A 21,030-nucleotide genomic window follows, 5' to 3' on the forward strand; every position below is an offset into this window, starting at 1 on the left:
AATATTTAGGCTGATGTGCCTGTGTTAAAGTGTAAGCCTGACTGCTATTGGTGACAGTCTTTTACCCTTTTAGCTTTAGTCTTTTAGGAATTTATCAGACAGGGTTGGAGAACTGTTGTGTATTGATACATCGCATTCCCTCATTTTCAGCCAATCAGATGTTTCCTTTTCAGAACATTCCAAACATTCTTTCCCCCTCAGACAGCTGCTGTTCCAGGTTGTGTAAATGTACCAAGTCATTTTCCACGGGTGACCCAGTATTTGGACTTCTCAACAAACCCCAACTGAGTGAAGCTGTAAATGGTTCATCAAGAAGCTTAACAGTACGATTATAAACGGCTGTGTGCTGCTGAATGCAACCATGGAAGGCTTGTTTTCTGTACACGAGGTACCAAATTCATCCCCCAACTTAAAGACTTGCATATGGATCCCACTGAGATTGCTTCTTTCTTATGAATGATTATTAAACCAGAGAATGAACTCACTGAGTTTTGTTTGGCTTGGGGAAATTCCCCAAGAGCGCGTGGAGAGAAACTGTTATAAATCAATATACTCTAATACACTCTAGATAAAAAGCTGATACTTTCAGAGTAGCTTTTGTGATTTACTCTTTAAAATATTCCTGTAGAGCTAGAACATGGCCCAGGCTAACAGAGCCAAGCAGTAGAGTGGGCAAGGACTAAGAAGACTGCCAGAACAGCATTACTAGTGCACTGCTCAGGAGAGTACAGATGCTGCAATGGAGTTGCTCTCCCACACATCCCTGGGAAACAACTCACTGATAAGGGGGCAGCAAGAAGGAGTCATGGCTTTGCCACCCAGTGAACTGGTTTCCGGAATTGGCAGGATGACATACTAGATCCCTTCAAGTGGTGTTGCAAATTGCTCTCCCCTTAGCGTGGCTGGAGGAATCACTCAAACAGAATAGCAGCCTGTTCTCCCCAGATGGGAGTGAAGCTGTGCACTGCCCCTTACTATGGGCTGTGTCTTAAAGGCATATAATTTAATAATTTAATAATCTAATTTAATAATTAGACACATAAGCCAAAATTTTCAGAAGAAACCAGTGACTTTGGGGGCTCAGCTTGAGAAATCTAAATTTTCACATTCTGAAAATCAGGTCCCTTTAATATGGCTCAAGTTGGGCAACCAAAAATGGAGGTGCCTAAAATCAGTGGAGGCTTTTGAAAATTTTGTCCACAATTATTTTATCTCAAAGTAACTCTGATATTTTGTGGTTGGTTGCTTATGATATCTATCCAGACTTTAAACCACGTATTTTACACATCTATAAAAACTGTCCTCTTTTTTAGTGCCATTTGTTTTTAATTGCCTTTATTTTTCATACTGAAAAATGAAAGTGTATGAAAGTGTACTATGGTTTTAGTTATTTTTGCATAATGATTTCTACATGTATGTTAAAGTTGAAGGTCTTGATTTGCCTTTAGATTTGTTTGTTATTGTTTTTATATTGTTAATTACAGAATCAAATACTTTTTAAAAAGTATGTTATGCTAAATATGATGTGAAATTTGCAAATGAGATGATGCTCTCATTAGATAAAAGGAGCTGATAATCACACTCATTTTGGGGACACTCATTTGGGTGCCTAACCTCAAATGAAAGACAATGGGAGTTAGGCACCTAACTACCATTTGTGGCTTTCAAATCTCACCCTAAATTTCAAGCTTCCATCTCTTAATGCTGAGTAGCCTGAGTGTGGGCCTTGACTTGTCCCTGAAGGACAGAACAACTCAAGGGAACTTGAGAATTTAGACCAAAAAAATCCCCTCCTTCTTAGTGTATGCCCAACTTGCCTCAGGTGGCATGTGACCAGGATTCATCACAGAATTTGGTCCACTGGTTGGATACCTTTAGCAGCAGCAACAGAAATAGAAGTAGGTTCTGTGGGTTTGAGTTCCTTTCGCTTTCCACTTTGAGAATACACTGCTGGCAACAACTTTCACTTACAGAAAACGTTGTTAAGATGGAGTTAATATATAGCTATAGATCATATAAATATGTACAAAGGTAACACTACTTTCTGCAGCCCACACACAAGCCTCAGTGAAGTGAATTTGTGAAGGAACAAGCAAATGGGGGTGGGGGGCAATCAATACTCCAGAATGTGCTATTATTGCTCTTGTGAAACTGCTGTTGATGCTACTGTTGCAAAATTTATCCATCTTCTCAGGTCCTTGAGTGGCTGCTGGAGGAGAGAACTACCCAAAAAGCAACGCTCATACCCACAAGCAGCAAAGGGAAGAAGCCAAAAGTTAATAATCAACCCACTCCTACACAGCAGAGAAGGTGTATGAACTAAATGGGACCAGCTCAAGTTCTTCGCTACTTCACAGGTAGTTTTGACCTCAATGTAGCTAGTCGAGGTCAACCTTATATCCCCGCCACACACACCTGGGATTTACCTAGTGACCTTGAGGTAATAGCTACAGGGGCCTTGTCTCTCCATGGATTTCACAGCAAGATAGCTAACACACAGTGACCTCACTGTAAAAACACACCTCTTTGGGCAGTGAAGACATAGCTTCAGACTGTGTCAGTGTTACAGAGAAAAAGCACAGGGTGAATAAAAGCTCTATCAGAGTCTGCCTAGTGACTCAATAACCTCAGTTGCACAGCAGCAAAGGGATATTTTCCACGTTCATATTTGCCTTGCTTGCATAAACTACAGGGGCACAGATCTCTTTTCAGCCCTTGCTGGAACTTAGGCTCCTGTTCTTCCTTGTGATTCTTACCTCCATAGACCGTGAATCGGCATGGCTATTACTTATGGGAGGCTGCTTAAATTTACTTTGCAGAAAGTTTGTGGTGAATAATGCATGGAGTCAAATCGATAACCAGAAGACATGGACGTGTTTGCATTTGGCAGAGTTGAATATCCGGCTTCCACATCACAAGCTGTTCAAAATACTAGCATTTGGGAACATAGCACTTGCCTTTTCTCTGGTTTTCCTGAGAACAACTGAATTTCTTCTCAGGACTGGAGTGATGGAGAATACTCTTCAAACTACTACAGTGTCAAAGAACTCATAGTCCATGCTTCTCACCCCAATTCCAGCCACTCTCCATGTTAGGAGCAGGAAACGTACAAGCAGGATAAACAGATCTTTGGATCTGCTGACACAAGAGATGATCACCTACTAACAGCTGCAGGAAAGCAGCAGACCTTAGAGTTACTGGTTACTGCAACCTATTATTCAGCACCTCTGTGCATCAAATTAAAAACAGATTGCAGACATGTGCAGCCTTCCTCTGCAGAGGGACCAAAGAACAGAAAAAGCAAACATCCCTTTAGGGAGGGAAAAGCAATTACCATCTGGTTTAAAAAAAATTTTTTTTAATCAGATATTTCTTCTCTTGCAGCTCCAGGTAAAATACCACTGCCCAGTGCCCACCCTTTCTTTCAAATGGCAAAGCAAATTGTCACCTTCTAATGCTAACAAACAAAGCCAACCCACAACTTCTTGGGTGCCACAGAGATATAGCAATTAGGACACACATACCACACCCAACTCTGTTAGGGCTTGGGGGGCCAGTAATCCAAACACACCTCAGCATAGCTGCCCTTGACCAAAGGGCCAGACTATGGCTGCCCCATAATAGCTATCCTGAATAGAGGGAGAGGGGACAAGGACCTCTGTGGTTCTGTATGTTCCCCAAGCAGGGAGGGAGCTGCAAGAACAGCTGGCAGCACTAAACAGCCTTGAGGGGTGTGGTCTTTGCCCTGCCCGGACAGTGCCCAGAGGGCGGAGATTTGGGGGTGCACACTAGAACTTTTCCAAAGGTGCTGCTGGAGGCACTTGCAAGTCCACTCCACCCCAGGAAGCAAGTTGCCTCATTCTCTCCTTTGAAGAATACTGCCCTCCTTGTCTTGGGAACCTCTTCACTTGTCTTGGGCACCTCTTCCTTTCCCTATTCGGCTCAGGCTACAGGGAGTCATCTTTTGACCGAAAACATCAGGACATGAAGCCAGATTTCCAGAAGAGCTCAGCTACCCATTAGAAACCTAAATAAGAACCAGATTTTCAAAGGCGCTCAGCCCCCAGAAGCTTCCATTGTGACACCTATGGCCAGATTCCCCAGGCAGTTCAGCACTTCAGGTGCTGAGCTCTTTTTAAAAAACCCAGTTCCAATACTGAGTACTGAGCACTTTTGAGAATCAGGCCCAAGCACCTGGAGCTGTGTGAAATTAGGCATTTTGGGTGTGCGAGGAACTTACAATAAGCTTGCCTTGGAGTTTTGGTTTACATACCCTCTCCCCTCGCTCTTTTGACTCACTACAAGGTTGGATTCATACAAGCCTCAAAACTGTGTGGTCATACCCCCAAATTCACCTGGTTTCCAGCCAGAGAGAGTTTTTTTATATTTTGGAGACTTTCGTTCATTTCTGAAGAGCTGCCTGGTTCCTACTGGAGTAGGAAGTGAGAAGTGGAAAGACAGAGGAGCGGAAAGAACTTATGCACTGGCTTCTGTACAGCCCAACTCCACAGTTAGCTGTGATGATATGGCAGCTGACACTCTACCCACTGTCAGTGGTAGAACGGCTGCAGGAACCATGACAGGTTCCTTCCAATATGATGTCCAGTTTGTCGTATTGCCTTTCCTGAAGGCATCGCTTACAGCAGGAAAGTGGAAGAGGCATTTTAGCTGCAGTTGGTATGTAAAATGTTTATTCAATTATTGTTGGATCCTGTACACAGAAGGATGTGGGGATGATATTAAGAGATATACTGGGTTTTGCTCCTTAAATATAATGAAGTCTTTTACTTTACATCACTCTTTTATGATTATCTAAAGTAGATGAAGCATCTTCTAAGCACAAACACTTCACCTAAATATAAAAAACTATTAAAGAATATACACCATTCAAATCCTCTATAATGAAACACCTTCTATGAATGCCTGATACAAGACAAAACCAGTGAATGGCTTGATCAAACTTCCATTTTCTTCCATGTGCAGGATCTGGCTATAAATGAGTAAACATTTTACATACCAAAGTGGTGAATATAATGATTCTCAGATCTCTTCAATGAATAAACCTTATAATTAAGTCTGCTTTACCCCAGTTCGGTCAATTTTATCTAATGTGTGATAACTCCATTACAGGCATGCACCAGTTTCTACTTATGTGGTTGAATTTCAGACCACCACAGATTTACTACACACCTGTTGACTTTCCAGAAAGAAAAATGAGGGTGTTCTACAATATCCAAAATGTGCTCACATCCAGTGACAAAGACGGGGCATAACTCTCAGGCTGGGGAAATTCTCAGAGGTTATTAAAATACTGGAAACAATCAATACACTGTTAAATCTGATTCCGACACTGAATAAAGAAATGTTATTTAAAAACTGACAGTTAAGACAACGCAGAGCTGGATTATGAATGACATATCCCCACTTTAAACAGTCATATAAACCTAAAACACCCAGACAACAGGCTGATAGTGTTTATCCCAAGCATTTGGCAGGAGTTGGTCCTCTAGGAAAGGGCTAAGTGCGTTCTGGTGACTCACTGAAGCAGGTGACTTGTTACTCCACCTGGATATAAGGGAGATGGGCATGACTTTCTGGGGAGAGAGGATTAGAGGTCAGTAGTCCTGATCTTTCTCTTACCGTTATTTTCTTTATTAAAGCCAAACCCCTGGAAGGGGGCAAGTTTGAACTTCCCATGTGAGGAATGTGTATGTAGAGCAGCTTCGGGAAAGATCCCAGCTCAAAGAGCTTTTCCCAGCTGGAACTCCTGCCTTCAAACAGCATTACCACTCCCCCACCCCCATACATATGCATGATCCTTTTGGTTGCTGATGCATATGCCCACTAGTTCAGATGGCACTTTGCCTGCTTAAAAATTTATTGTATCCTTGCCCAGAGAATGTAAGTATAGAATAGAAGCCTGTATAACAACACAGCCGTCTCTCCTGCAGGATACAAAATGAAGCTTTGTTATTAAATGCTTTGGGAGACTGGTTATAATGAAGGCAGGTGGAAACAGATTGGCCTGTTATGTAAAACTGGTAGTTGCAACCTAAAACAAAGTTCCAGATACATCTTTATTTATGCCCATCGCCATATCTTCAAGGCAGTATATGCCAGTGAGGTTGAACTGTACATAAATGTAGTGTCTCCATAATTAAGTGGTTAGAATAAGTGAGTGGCAGTCAGGAGTTCTGAGTTCTGTTCCTACCTTAGCAAATGACTAGATCAGAAGTAGAAAGAGGAAATCATTTAATCTCTATACCTTAGTTTACCAGCCTGTAAAATGGAGCTAATATTACCTTATCTCAGGATGGCATTATGAGGCTTAATCAATGTTTATAGAGCACTTTCAGATTTTCAGAAATGACAAGATACTGCATAAGTGAAAAAAATCTGCCTTTAGAATATGAAAACCTTAAGTGCTCTGTGACATTCTTAAACAAAAAAATGATACACTAGGAAAGGAGAGCAGAATGGCTGAGAGGGCATGGCTGGCTGCAGTGCCTTATGGAGAAGATGCCATTCTCCAGTGCTGCATAACTAAATAGCTCCATTTGTGTCTGTCTGTTACTAGCACACCTTGTGACTGAAGACCACTGCATCTCAAATGAGAAAAATGAAAGAATACTGTGATGGGTGGATGTGTGTAAGGGTATCCTACTAATCAGTCAAGACTTCAACAGAAGATTCATCATCAGAGCCCACAACCTGGCCATAGTCAATAACCCTAAAAGCCAGTAAGAATACAAGGAGACAAATTCATTTCTGTCATAACTGTGAATTGGCCCAAGAACTCTCTTCAAGATAAGCAAAAAAGAGACCTTCTAATTCACCTTAGTTAACTCCATCAGCTATTACTGAACAGGAGAGACCTTCTGCCACTGACAACTGCAAGATTAGAATTAGGGAAGGTGGGTTTTGTGGTTGAGACCAACGACTGGCAATAAGGTGATCAGTTCATAGCTCCACCATAAAATGTCTGACCTCAGGCAAGGCATTTAGGCCAAAAGCGTCTACTAACTGTGTGTGTCTCTACAGTTGGCTGGAGAAAATTAGGGTCTGGTCAGAGGTGTGGGAACTACAAATGCCTGAACTACATGAAATGGAAGTGTTGTAGGTGCTCGGGTCCAAGTTGTTTCAAATTAGGCAGCCAAAGCTCAAGCACCAAAGGTTACTGGACACTTTTGAAAAATGTGGGTCTTACTCTCTCTACCTTGTTATAACGTCACTTGAAATCTATGGCAACCTCACTCTGTGGCCAGATTACAATGGCAAAACAGCACTAATGATCTATGGCTTGGGTTCTCAACTCTAAGTCTAGTCAATCACAATTACTTCTCAGATCTACTCAAGAATCCTTAGTACCAAGAAGGCACCACAGGATTTAATGCAAGTTTATCTGACCTTCCTGGTGTCAAGTGAGGATGTATTGCAAGAGTCGATAAGCGAACAAAGACTGAAAAAAGAAAACCATGAGCAGGTTTCTGGTAACTACCAAGAGCTGTTGGCACCTCTTTTGAGGATGTTACAACTCACACATTGACAGCCACTGGTCTGCAGAGACCCTGTTACTATCTCAAGATGGGGAGAGTTATTAAAGCAAGATTATGAGGATTAGAATTGTTGGAAGGAGCTGTAAATTGGAGGCAGAGTAGCAAATAGCATTACATCTTATTGCTGGCAGCCAAATGCCTGCTAGAGCGAGCTAAGCCCTTTGGAGGAAGACAAAACTCTGTCTCAAAACTCTGGACTTTTGATGCATGTATATGGGCCACATTTAGCCTTAATCCACCCCGAAAATGAGGGCAAAACCATTGTCAGTGTAGACCATGCTTCCACTAAAACACAGGAAATTAAAGGCAAACAAACAAGCTGAAATAACATTAAGTCTGAGACATCATCCCAAAGGAAGGAAATTGTGAGTTAAGTCACTCATAGAATCCTGCACTCTGCTGAGTCTTCTCTATGCACTGCAACACAGATGGCCTTTCAAAACATTCCACAATACTGGCCATCGTTGCAGACAGCTGTGTGGACAGCTCCCAATACTTGGTTCTCCATGTGTAATGCACCATTACAATTCATTTTTAAAGAATCCTCACAGGATACGGGAAGCCATCCAGCCTCATCGGGCTCTCAGATAAATAACCACACATGTTGCAATGCATATGCATGGCAGAAAGCAACACTGGGAATGTCCTTGCTTCGGTGGATTTATTTCTCAGCTCTAGTGTAATTTTATAACAGGGTGGGGGGAAGAGTTTCGGGGGGAGGGGCTGGGGGGGGGTGTTGGGCAGGGTTATGTTCAACCTATCATGGTTACAGGGCTAGCTGCACCTCTGTCCCCTCACTGGTCTCTGAATCGCCCCCACAGGTATCAGGACTTGTGCCTTTACTTCTCCTGGGATGAAATTTTGCAGTCTTCCCACTCTTTGAGCAGTCCCTGGGCTACACTACCCTATGTATGAACTGTACTTACCCAGGAAGTCTGACTGCGGTTCTTTCCTTTGGGCTTCTGTGACCAGTGATGTACAGCGAACAGACAGCCTTCTTAAAATCTAAGTATTGTTTGTTTTAGGGGTAGGAGCAAAGCAAAGAGAGAGAAAGACTTTTGAAATAACAATCTGCAGATGTGTCTATCTTATCTAAAACTATCATCCTGTGATGGTGACCTAGGCAGGCTTAGCTTCTCCAGACACACCAGAGGGTGCCTATGTCTCAGTCTGGTTCCCCCAAACAACTACCCCCATTCTCTTCAAAGAGAAGCCCTTTTAAAATCTGCCAGAGTTCTGAATTCCCAAGTTTTGGCCATTCTGATCCAAACCAGTTTTGTCTGTTGGTTGGAGAGGAGGCAAAAACATCAAAGCTAATAGCTCTGGCATTTTCCCTTACTAACTCTCACATGTTTTGCTCAGAGGTGGCTATCCTGAGCCATTCTTTTCCTTCCTGCCTTCTTTGAAGACAGTCCTCTACTGAGCTAACCCAATACATTACTGCAGCAAACATCCGAATAACCAGGACAACGTATGATATCCACACAAAAAAAGATCTCAAATCCATCATAGAATCTATATGGCCAGTTCTTCAGCTGGTAAAACTTAAAATAGCTTCACTGAGGTCAGTGGATTGGGCCCATTTTTTTGTTTCCCATACTAGTTTCTCACCTGTTTATACCTCTTAGTTGTTCTGTATTTATTTTACCTCTGTGACCATCTTATTTTAAAATTCTTTATCCCAAAGTATCTTACAGTTTGTATCAAAGAGGCTATAGAGAATAATGTTCCCATCCCAAAAGGTATTGGCCACCTTCAACTCCCACTGAAGCTGGTGGGAGATGTGGGCACTCACTACTTCTGAGGCTCAGCCTCTAAAATTGTATTATACTAGATAATATGAACTCTACAACTGACTCACTCTGCTCTAATTCCAGCTGTCACACGAGACTACAAGGACATTATATGCTATTACTACAATATAGAAACATATGATGGATCAAATTCTGCTCTTGATTATACACATGTCGACCCCCGGAATTTGGTCTAATGGATTTTGCATGGGGGATAAGCGAAGGCAACATTGGGATCCTGTGAGCTTTTAACGAGATTCAGCATTGATTTATAACCAGCAGTAAAGCAGCAAAAATCAGCCTGTGAGTGACACCCCTTACATGACAGTTAAAAGCAGCAGAAGTATGCAACAATGCAAACCGTTGCTCGATATTACCAGGCTAGAAACATAATCCTTTAAACAGAATCTTCGGTGGCTTTTCCTACAGACACACAAGGAGAAGCTCTTTAACCTTCATACTCTGAAGAAAACTGAGGTGGAGGGAGGGATTTAAATATAGCTAAATACATGTGTACATAATACAAAGCATATGTGGACCAGACATGAGCAAACAACAAATCTTGATAGAAGTGTTCTTCACCCAGAGAGAGAGAGACAGTGTGCATAGATTCACACTCTATACTTAAAAACCTGGGATGCATTGACAAGTTTCACACAACAACCTCACAAATATAAGGATTTCTTTCAGGAGAAACAATATACGAAGAAAGCTTGTTATCTTTGGCAGATTAGGGGTGGGAGCACACTGTGGTTTTACTTGCATACTCCTGAATTTAAAATCTATTTGGGCAACCCCCACTGGGTTATCACAGCTTACTGATTGCTACATCCAGGTCCATAAGAGAGTAAGCTTCCAAAAATCACACTGCGTTCCCAGGAGCAGAAGTCTCCATCTTGCAAGGACAAAGTAAATTCTGACATTTTGGCAACAGCGTAGCCTTTAACTGGTCCTACTAGGCACTCCAACAAGCTGCATAGATTCTTTAGCTACAGTCTAATGGGATTCAAAGACGTGTGACAGTACATTTATATACAAAGCATCTAAATACCAACTCTTTCTGACCTTTGAAAACATCCAAGAAACCACTTCCAAACTAACCCTTAAAACCAAAACTTAAAACCAGTATAAACCAGAGGAAGGGGGTGGGGAACAGCATCAATAGAATATGGCCTTTGGAAAGTGATACTTGATCCACATAGCCAAATGATTATTGCACACATTCTATTGCATACTGCATCTGCTTGGCTATGGAAAATTGTAACCTTGATGCCTAAGGTGGGTGGGTGTGTTTTCAGATGCATTGGACAGACAGTCACACAAAGCAAATATACCTCTACCCTGATATAACACTGTCCTCGGGAGCCAAAAAATCTTACCGTGTTATTGGTGAAACTGCATTATATCGAACTTGCTTCGATCCACTGGAGCGTGCAGCCCTGCCCCGGCTGCAGCGCTGCTTTACCGCCTTATATCCGAATTCATATTATATCGGGTCGTGTTATATTGAGGTAGAGGTATATCTGTTTTGTTTTCCATTTCATTCACACCACAATTTAGTTGCCGAAATAAGTGACTTCATTTTCACAGATACTGAGCACCCATAGCACTCATGGAAGTCCAACAGGTCTCATAATCGCTACACACCTCAACAGCGGTGCAGAATTTTTATTTTCACTACTTCCTTTACTCATTTTGGGAAAGTGTCTGATACTCTTACTCATGCCTAATATCACCTGATTTCAATGGGACCACTTCTGAAGTATGGTGCTATTCAGCAGGAGTAAGAGTATCAGAATCTGGCCCTTAAAGAAGCTTCCAGTACAAGAAGGGGATCCATAGAAATTAGGAATAACTATGTGCTTATATTCTTACAGCTGACATTTTACTCAGTGTTGCTCCATAATTCATCAATATTACAATTTTGCAATATTGCAATACATTTGAGGATAGTGGTACAGACTAAAGTCACAGTAGTAATTTTCAGATTTCCTTTCCAATGTTTCTACTGAAGCATTTCATGATGTCATACACTTCACCTGCCAAGACTGTGAAACACACAAAAGAAGAAAATCATTTCTTCAGTATAAAGGCAATTTTGTATAATCTCAGTTTCCTGGTTCTACGTTTCAGATATGAATAATTTACAGTACTGGAAGTGAGAATGTGATCTCAGCAACTCAGCAAGAGTCAGGAACTCCTGTTTTCAAATACTAGGTCTGACACTGATAACCCTGATGACCTTGTGAATTTCAATCTGCCTCAGTTTCGCCCATCTGTGAAAGATGATAATATACTCCCATCTTCTGTCTGTCTTGTCTTTTTAAATTGTAAGCTCTTTGGGGCAGGAGCTGTGTTTGTAGTGCTTAGCACAATGGGGCCTTGATCTCAGTTGAGATCTGAGTGCCACTGCAAAATACCTAATAATGTAAGTTCCAAGTAGAATTTTTATTACATGATAACACAAAATTCCTGTGGGGCAAACGTAAAATTGGATTTTAAAAAAATTATGTGGCATTCCTCATGATGAGAGACAGTGGAGAGGTACTATATGAATGATAAAAGTCAACCCATATGTCACTATGTTAAACTAACAAAAGATTATAGAAATTAACTAAGAAACTAAAACAGACAAGTCAACTTTCACCATCCAAACTGAGTGATGTGCAAAAAGCAAACAGTGAAGAGTAGGTTTATTTTACAAAATTATTCCATTTATAACAATCTGATGTGTTTCATAACACAGAAAAGGGATTTTAGAGATACATCAAAACAGTATCAGTAGACAGAAGTGAGCACATAAAACAGCAGATTCCTAACTCCAATATTCCACAAGAGTATTTAGCATGGGAAGTTAAAATGATTCTTGCTTCACTAATGGAAATTCCCATATATGTACATTGCTTCACATTTAAAAATGTTATGAACTCACATGATAGGAAAATATTCACATTCTATTGGCATCAAACAGGAAGAGACTAATCCTGTACCAATCTTGACATTATGAAAACTGCATCACCATCACACTGTTTTTATAAACTTCCATTGTTAGCCACATCATTGACACCTTTAGGGATAAACCATTCTCTTAGTGTTGCTAGTTTTACAGTACATCAGCAATGAGCTACCTCCACTCATCTGGGATTTATCTCAAGCTGCTACCAAACAATGGCCACACCTATAGTATACTCTGTCATTTCCAAAGTGGACCTGCAAAAGTGCATCTCACAACATATAACTGTACTCTGCAAAACTTGACTCCATGCGCATTTAATCAGAAAAGGCTTGATCCACTGTTCACAAAACTCAGTGAAAATACTCCCATTGACTTCAGCAGCCACTGGATTAGTCCAACAATCAGCAGCAAGGGAACTCTCAGCAGCAACAGTGAGATGTGGCTCAAAACTCAGAAGCAATAGGAATTGATGGATGAAACTAAGGACATTTGCTTTCTTTACATTTTAAGGGTATATGGCAGAGATCTGCAACCTTCTTGACAGGGTCATTATCAATGTGACCTTTGGAAAAGCTATGACTCAGTGAGATGAAGCCATTGAAAAGTACTTTAGAAGAAATGAAGGACTCTTCATGCCAAAGTGCCACAGGTCTGAGTCTGGCATTCTAAGTTCTGCTGGACATAGTCTTATGGCTGGTTCATCAGGTTCTAGCTAGCCATAATTAGCACTCTTACAAACAGTACATTCCTTACTTGCAGCTGAGTCGACCTCAGAGAAATAGGGCCTGATTCTCTGCTCATGTACACTGATATAAACTGGGAGTAACTCCACTGGTCAATAGAAATACAGTGGGGGTAAACTTGCTGTATGTGAGATGAGAAGCAGGCCCATAGTTTCTAATTTGATCCTTAGAAAATGCCTTTTGATTCCTCTCAGGGGATGTCTATACAGCAACCAGAGATGCAGCTGCAGCAGCTGTAGACATAGCTGAGCTAAGTGAGAGTCAAACATCTCAGCACCACTGGGAAGTGGCTTTTTCAAGTAAGATTTTAGCTTCAATGTCAAATTGACCTGGGAGAGCTGCCACTCATGTTTCAGCTGATTGTGATGTCACCAAACAGGATCTCCAAAGATCTTCCCAAAGTCCTCCAAAAAAACAAGAAAGAGCCAGGACCTGATACTCCCTATGTACCAAATAAGCAGAGAAAAGCTCCACAAACACAAAACGTAGCTTTAGGCTCTCTTCACATGACAAAGGAGGGTAAAGAGGGAAGAAAGGGAGGTTTTTTGATTTGTAGTTCACTTTTAATGGTAACTGGATAGAATTCTAATGAAACCGTGTTAGCAAATCCTCCTAACATGCCAGTTTCCTAATCCAAATGAGTTTCTCCTAGATTCACGGCAGATTGTAACTGGCACATCCCTGAGAAAGCCTGACCCATCCCAGTGAAAACTTCTATAGTAAGTGTACACACACTAAAACTACACAAGAAGAAGTTTTAACTTTTGACACAGCCTGAGGAAAAACAAGGGAAAATGGCCATTAAAATGGAATGGCCACAAATATATACACTCAACACTTAGATACAACCAGGATCCAACTGACCTGTTTCCTTAAGGCACTCTAGCATGGCTGGGCACTGGAAGCACTCCATCCCCCAAATTTTGGAAGCTTTTGTCACAACCTTATATACTTGCAGGAGGGCCAAACTGTGTCTTACCTTTCAACAGGTACTTAAGGGGAGGGCTCAAGAAACCTCTCTTCTTCCATGCCTTCCACACAGGAAGTAGCCCCAACAGCAGTCCCAGGGATTGTTCTTTTTTAGCACCTCCCCAGGGGCAGGAAGAGTAGGAAAGGAGGCAGGGATGTGGCCAGCTACAGTGCTGAGCTCCCACTGCACCCTCCCATAGAAGTGGAATTGAGACTGTGCTTCCCAGGAGCGAGGGGAGGCATTGTACTTCCCTGAGACACAATGAGACGATCCTGGCAATTACAGGCCAGTAAATCTAACTTCAGTACCAGGCAAATTGGTTAAAACTAGAGTAAAGAACAGAATTATTAGATACATAGATGAACATGATATCTTGGGGAAGAATCAATACGACTTTTGTAAAGGGAAGTCATGTCTCACCAATCTATTGGTGAAACGTACCGTTGTATTAGTGAGAATTAAACTTGACATATTGCAGCTTGGTTTTATTAATAAATAAATAATATTTTTCTATACTCTGTCCAATATATACAGCTCAAAACATTACATTTATATAGCTTTTACTTAGATTACATGAGTCACGTGGAGTTAAACATTTATTAAGAGCTTGACTGGAGAATGCAGTTGCGCCAGTATGTTTCATTGGAAGGTAACCTAGCAATGTACAAACAGTCCGCCATTTACAACTGTAAAAAAGGGCAAGCAAGACTGCAACCTGACATGGATCAATTTATTTTTCGAAAACGAGAACGAAAACTGGTGGAGAAGATAATGAAAGTCCTGGACCATCTACGGCTACACGAAATGAGCCAGTCAAAAACATAAAGAAAGTGGTAAGAAAATATGATAATACATACTTGAAGTTTGGATTCTCCTTTGCCAGATAGGATGAGTACCCATTATTATAATATAACAAGTGTGTTATAACATGTTATTTTATATATTTATTTACAATATTTTGATTATTTTCTAATTAGTAGAGAATAGGGTTGGGTCTTTACTTACACACCATACAAATTCAGATTTTACACCCCCAAAAAATTTAAAACACAATATAATATTCAAAGTTGGACAACTATTTTGTTTTAAAATCAAGAAATAACACGTTTTTTAACAAATTTGTTAACATTGTTGGGTTGCTTTTTGTTCAATTTTATATATTGTACATTTATACATTGTGTTTTCTCTGTTTGAATGCCACATTTTGCTCTCAACATTTTTTTAAAGTGTAATTTTACTAAAACTGTTTGGTTTCAAAGATCTTGATGCATTTCTTTGAGTGCATATTGCTAGGGATTTCTATCACTACAATTGTTTACATTACAATGGAAAGGAAACGTACATTGTTTATTTACAGTGTTATAGTTTATATGTAGGTAATAATTAAAATTAATAATTTTCCTCAAGAAGTGTTAATAGTGAGTTACAGCGCCTATTTCAGCTGCACAGATGGGCCCCCATTCAACTCCCCTGTTCCCGCCCTCTGACTGCCCCATCCCCTATCCACACTCTCACCTCCTGACCACCACCCCAAACTCCCCTGCCTTCTATCCAACCCCCCGGCTCCCTGCCCCCTTATTGCACTGCTTGGAGCACCGATGGCTGGCGGTGCTACAGCCGTGCCACCCGGCTGGAGCCAGCCACTCCACCGCGCAGCACCGAGCACCGGGTCAGGCCGGGCTCTGCAGCTGCGCTGCCCCAGGAGCTCGTACACCCGCCACCCAGAGCATTGCGCCGGCAGCGCAGTGAGCTGAGGCTACGGGGGAGGGGGAAGAGCAGGGGAGGGATTGGGGGGTCCCGCGGGCCGGATGTGGCCAGCGGGCCGTAGTTTGCCCATCTCTGTCCTAGTGGGTATCTTGTGCTCTGGATACTCCATGCCTCTAAGCACCATCTCACACCAGTGGAAGTTTTGCTATTGACTTCAGTGGGAACAGCCCTTTAAGAAGATCTACCTCATGCCTTATATCATCAGACGATCAATCTTTCTCTATGGCAATCCATATGATATAGAACTTCTTTTTCACTGCACACCCACTTCAGACCTTCTTTCTTCATTTAAAAAAAAATTGACACTTTTTCCAGAGGCATTTCCAATATTAACCACACCTCACCTCTGTGCAGAGCCCCCTTTTAAGAATACCTCTCTCGTTTTTTCAGTCTCTTGTCTTATTTAGTTTTGATAATGAATCTCACCATATTGTTAGTCATCTTGTATTGTAATTGCATGGGCAGTCCCCTGGAATGCTTCTGTCACTATGGGGCCTTCACACAGCACGACTTTGTGTGACCCCTCCCGCTTATAAATTAAAAACACCTTTTAAAATATTTAACACTATATATAAATTCTGGAGGAAAAGCGGGGTTTGGGGGTGGAGGCTGACAGTTTGTGACCCGCACGTAATAACCTTGTGACCCCCTGAAGGGTCATGACCCCCAGTTTGAGAACCCCTGATATATCCTATTTAGTTATCAGATCTGAACTTCTCTCTCATTAATGTGGGGTTTTTTTAATGTCAGGTAAACATATTTAGCTGAATTGCAGGCAAGGTTTAAGGCCTAGTAAACTTTTTCTGACACATGTCTAATAACTAGGTTTAAACCTAGCACTCCCACTGACATGAGAACAGGATTGACTACATGCTGAGCAAACCATACTAGCCCAGAGACAAACTTCTAAAATGAGCTATGTTACACATTGCTGGAATACCTCTCAACTCTCAGATCCTTAAAACATGCATTTGTTGTTCATTTACCCCTAACATGTCCGTTTATAGTTCTAAGTCAGAGGTGGGCAAACTATGGCCCACGGGCCACATCCCGCCTGCGGGACCCTCCTACCCGGCCCCTGAGCTCCTGGCCCAGCAGGCTAGCCCCCGGCCCCTCCCCTGCTCTTCCCCCTCCCCCGCAGCCTCAGCTCACTGCGTCGCCGGCGCAATGCTCTGGGTGGAGGGTGTACGAGCTCCTGGGGCAGCGCAGCTGCAGAGCCCGGCCTGACCTGGTGCTCTGAGCTGCACGGTGGCGTGGCTGGCTCCAGCCGGGTGGCACGGCTGTAGCGCCACCAGCCACGGGTGCTCCATGCAGGGCAGTAAGAGGGCAGGGAGCAGGAGGGTTGGATAGAGGGCAGGGGAGTTTGGGGTGATGGTCAGGGGACAGGGGTGTGGACAGGAGTTGGAGCGGTTAAAAGGCGGGGAACAGGGGGGTTGAATGGGGGTAGGGGTCTCAGGGGCAGTCAGGAATGAGAGGAGGGGTTGGATGGGGCAGCGGGGGGCAGTCAGGGGAAGGGGTTCCAGGGGTAGTCAGGGGACAGGGAGAAGGGATGGTTGGATGGGGCGGGGGTCCCTGGGGGGCCGTCAGGGAACAGGGGGTGTTGGATGGGGCAGGAGTCCTGGGGAGTGGGGGGCATCAGGGAGCAAGAAGCAGGGATGCGGGCCAGTCCACGCCTGGCTGTTTGGGGAGGCACAGCCCTCAGGCCAAAAAGTTTGCCTGTCCCTATTCTAAGTCATGTTGCTGGTCCGTAGTTCAGAATGCAGTACTTATGCTGACATCATAGTGCACAAAACAGATATCCCATTTCCAAATAATGATACATGAGGATTAGAACCAATCATTTTTTAGTCAGTAATTTTGTGTAGAGACCTGTAGAGTATTTGAAGGTAAATAACCACTATCTCCCTGAAATGCATGTAGGGATATTTGTCCATGTTTGATTAAGTAATTTAATGCAAGCTTCCATTGGTATTAATGGGGCCTAAAAATCTAGTCTTCCTTCCTGAATCACTAATCCAAAGCTCATTGAAATCAAGAATCATTTTTCCATTGACTTCAAAAGACTTTTGGATCAGGTGCAAGCTCTAAAACAGCATTTCTTACTTTAAATCTTGGCCCCACAAAAGTTCTTACTTCTTAGAATCTTATCTACCAGCTTCTGTTGCTCCAGTCATGTATAACTAATGTCTGGTGAGTAGAAAGGATTTTTTCCCCTTCAGATACCAGTAGGCTAATTGAATTCAAGGCCAATTTCTTCCTTTCCCACAAAATATGTTTTATTACCACACTGCTCATGAGCTATGGTCCTTTTAATGTATCTTACCAGTGCTGTTGGATATATTCTGTTCAATGCCTTCCAGTACCTATTCAGCATGATCACCTTCCAAACCAGGCAATTGCCACCTCTAGGACATCTGCAAAATACTAATATTTAAGACCTAGCTAGCACTGACAAATCAGTTCTTTTTACTGAGCTATGTTATTTATTTCATTTCTTTGGATTTACACAAATATTGAAAGGCACCTATTCATATATGTTTTAAGCACGCCTAAGATCACATCACAAATATTTCAACATAACTCAAGAACATGACCTGAAGAAGAGCTCTGAGTAGTTGGAAAGCTTCTCTTTCACCAACAAAAGATGGTCCAATAAAAGCTGTTACTTCTCCCACCTTGTTTCTCTAATAACTGAAGTACAGCTGTTCAATCGGTATAATAATGGCAATAATATAATAGCAATTTGTCTCTACAAAGACTTTGGTTTTTCATTTTGGCCCCAGGACTGGATTTTTGCATAAGAATCAAGCATTTTCCCCAACAATCAAGCCTGCAGGTGGGCAAACTTCCATCAAAACCTGCAATTTTGCAACAAAACTGTGGTTTCAGTCAAAGTTTTTTCTGGCTGTTAAAACATGAGCTGTAATCCCTGCTTTGCTTTATGTGCCTTGCCCTACCCTCCCAAACACATCGTTGCTGCCTATCTACCTCCAGTGTGTTCATGGTCTTTATAGCCAAAACACACATTCCATAGTTTGGGATGCATGCGCTGCTCTCCTCCGGAGAGGCTAGTGGACATCTGCTCCTGGTTTAATGTATCAAGCCATGTGGGTAGGTTGCAGAGAAGGGGATTAGTTTTGGAGTCCTCCCCTCTTAGCATGGATGGGGTGGAGTTACCCCAAAATCTGAGCCACGCTGTCAGCTCGTTCCAATAAATCCTTTTCTCCACAGGAAGCAGTAGCTCCAGGGAAAGTTTACAGCTAAGAACACAAAGGGTAAGGCAAAGCTTTGCTCTTGTCCTGATCCCAACCAATGCAGTAGGGAAAGACCCTTGTGTCCAGTAGAACAGCTAGGGCTAGGAAAGCACAGCACAGAAAAGGTTCAGAGGGAAGCCCCTGGCTGAGCCCTCTTGCTCAGTGTATCAGGAGTCCTGAAAGGCAGGGAGCCCTCAGATGTTCAGGAAAGACAAAGACCCTTTGCCCTAGATCAGTGGTTTTCAACCTGTGGTCCCTGGATCCCCGGATCTCTGCAGACTATGGCTAAGACTTCTAAAGAGGGCTGCACCTCCATTTGAAATATTAGGGGTCTGCAAATGAAAAAAGCTTGAAAAGCACTGTCCTCGATCGCTGAAGCGCTGGAGGCAGTGGGTTACTTGTTCCCTTGCTTTCTTATCATTATGCTCCTGGCTTCTGCACTGCTCCCCCTTAACCTGCCCCCCTCTACTGACCTCTCCACTGCCCCCCCTTACCCTGCACCCCCTCCCGACCTCTGCACTGTCCCTCCTTAAGCTGCCCCCTCTACTGACCTCTGCACTGCCCCACTTAACCTGCCCCCTCTACTGACCTCTCCACTGCCCCCCCTTACCCTGCCCCCCCTCTACTGACCTCCCCCTTACCCTGCACGTCCCTCCTTAACCTGCACCCCCTCCAGACCTCTGCACTGCCCCCCCTTACCCTGCACCCCTTCCCTTCTAGCCTCTGCGCTGCTTCCCCCTTTCCCGTGCCCGGCCCCCACCCCCCTTCGCTGCCATCGGGACCCCCCCGCCCGCACTGGCCAGACAGACGCTGCCTGTTCCCGCGGGCAGCTGCCCAGAAACTTTTCTCCCCCACAGAGCAGCGCGCCCGCCGCTCGGCTCCCGCTGGCCCGGGCCAGGGCCGTCAGCTCCCCCGCCCACTGCCCCCGAGCAGGGCGCCCCGGGCTCCCCCGCCCCGCGCCTTACCAGATGGCCAGCCGGCTCTTGGGGTAGCGCAGCCGCTCGAGGCAGGCGAGGCAGTGGGGCAGCGCGTGGGCAGCGTTCCTGGCGAGGATGGCGATGAAGACGGTGGGCTTCTGCAAAGGGGACTCCGGCAAAGGGGCCGAGCCCTCCGGCGGCTCCGGGGGGAAGCCGGCCCCGCTCCTCGCCCACAGCAAGCAGCCCAGCAGGAGCCGGAGAGCGGGCGGCGCAGCCATGTTCCGCAGCGCGACGTTCGGGCAGAAGCCGCCAGCCGGCTGGGCTGAGCCTCGCTGCTGGGGGGTGGCGGGGGACTGCTGGTCCTCGCGGCGCACACTGGTGGGCAGGCTGAACGGGATGGAGAGGGGGCTGGGGCTGCACACACGACACGCCCGTGTGCTCACCTCCCTCCGGTTCCAGCCGTCCCGGGTCAAGCCGCACAGCCCTCGCCTCTGAGGGGGTAAAACCCTGCTTGTTCTGGGCTGTGTCCCCTCCGCTCCCACTCAGGCTCAAGAACAACCCCACAAAGCAGCTTTCCAAACGAGTCATGAATATTTACCAGCCCCCGAAATCTACTCGCCGGGCCTTACCAGGACGATCAGAACAAAATCGAATCGTTTATGAGCCAGTCCAAAAAAGAGAAAAAACCAAAGTCCCCAAAGCAAACAGAATTGTACAAGCTTGTCATCAAGTGCCCGATCCCCATATTTCTTGTGCATCCAAAAGTGATGAGGACTTCAGAGAAAGTACTGGAGTACTGTATGCAGCCTTTATACTCACCCATTGTTATTTTATAATTGCACTCTGTGTTTTATAACATATGCTCCCCTTCCCTACAGTTTAAATCCCAGTGAAGTGCTTTGTAGAGTTTGGGCCTGTGGCATGGCAAGGGATAAGAGATCAGTTCAACAAAGAAAATACCAACCCAACCATGTAAACATTTAAAAGAAACGTTTTGCACTTTCATCCCAAAGAACCTACACAATTAAAACAGAGACACAGAGATTTCTTCCCCCTGGAGGAGAGTGCACAGGG

At 43.8% G+C, this 21,030-nt stretch overlaps 1 protein-coding gene across 2 annotated transcripts in view; it reads right to left on the bottom strand.

Annotated features, from left to right (window-relative positions):
- COLGALT2 (collagen beta(1-O)galactosyltransferase 2) overlaps positions 1 to 20,375 on the bottom strand; it is an 86,587-nt gene extending 66,212 nt beyond the window's left edge. Inside the window, exons 1-2 of one of the 2 annotated variants that reach the window (XM_084637559.1) lie at positions 20,005 to 20,084; positions 18,109 to 18,209 (exon numbers count right to left, since the gene is read on the bottom strand). Coding sequence is in view for 1 of the 2 variants with exons in the window: in XM_084637558.1 (XP_084493684.1) it covers positions 20,005 to 20,234 (230 nt within the window). In the remaining variant the exon portion in view is untranslated. Of the gene's footprint in view, positions 1 to 18,108; positions 18,210 to 20,004 lie in introns of both variants that reach the window. The other variant, XM_084637558.1, reaches the window with a different exon arrangement.
- Positions 20,376 to 21,030: the final 655 nt, after the last annotated feature.

The sequence above is a fragment of the Lepidochelys olivacea genome (assembly GCF_965140295.1).
Source record: "Lepidochelys olivacea isolate rLepOli2 genome assembly, chromosome: 8".
NCBI classification, from domain to species: Eukaryota; Metazoa; Chordata; order Testudines; family Cheloniidae; genus Lepidochelys; species Lepidochelys olivacea.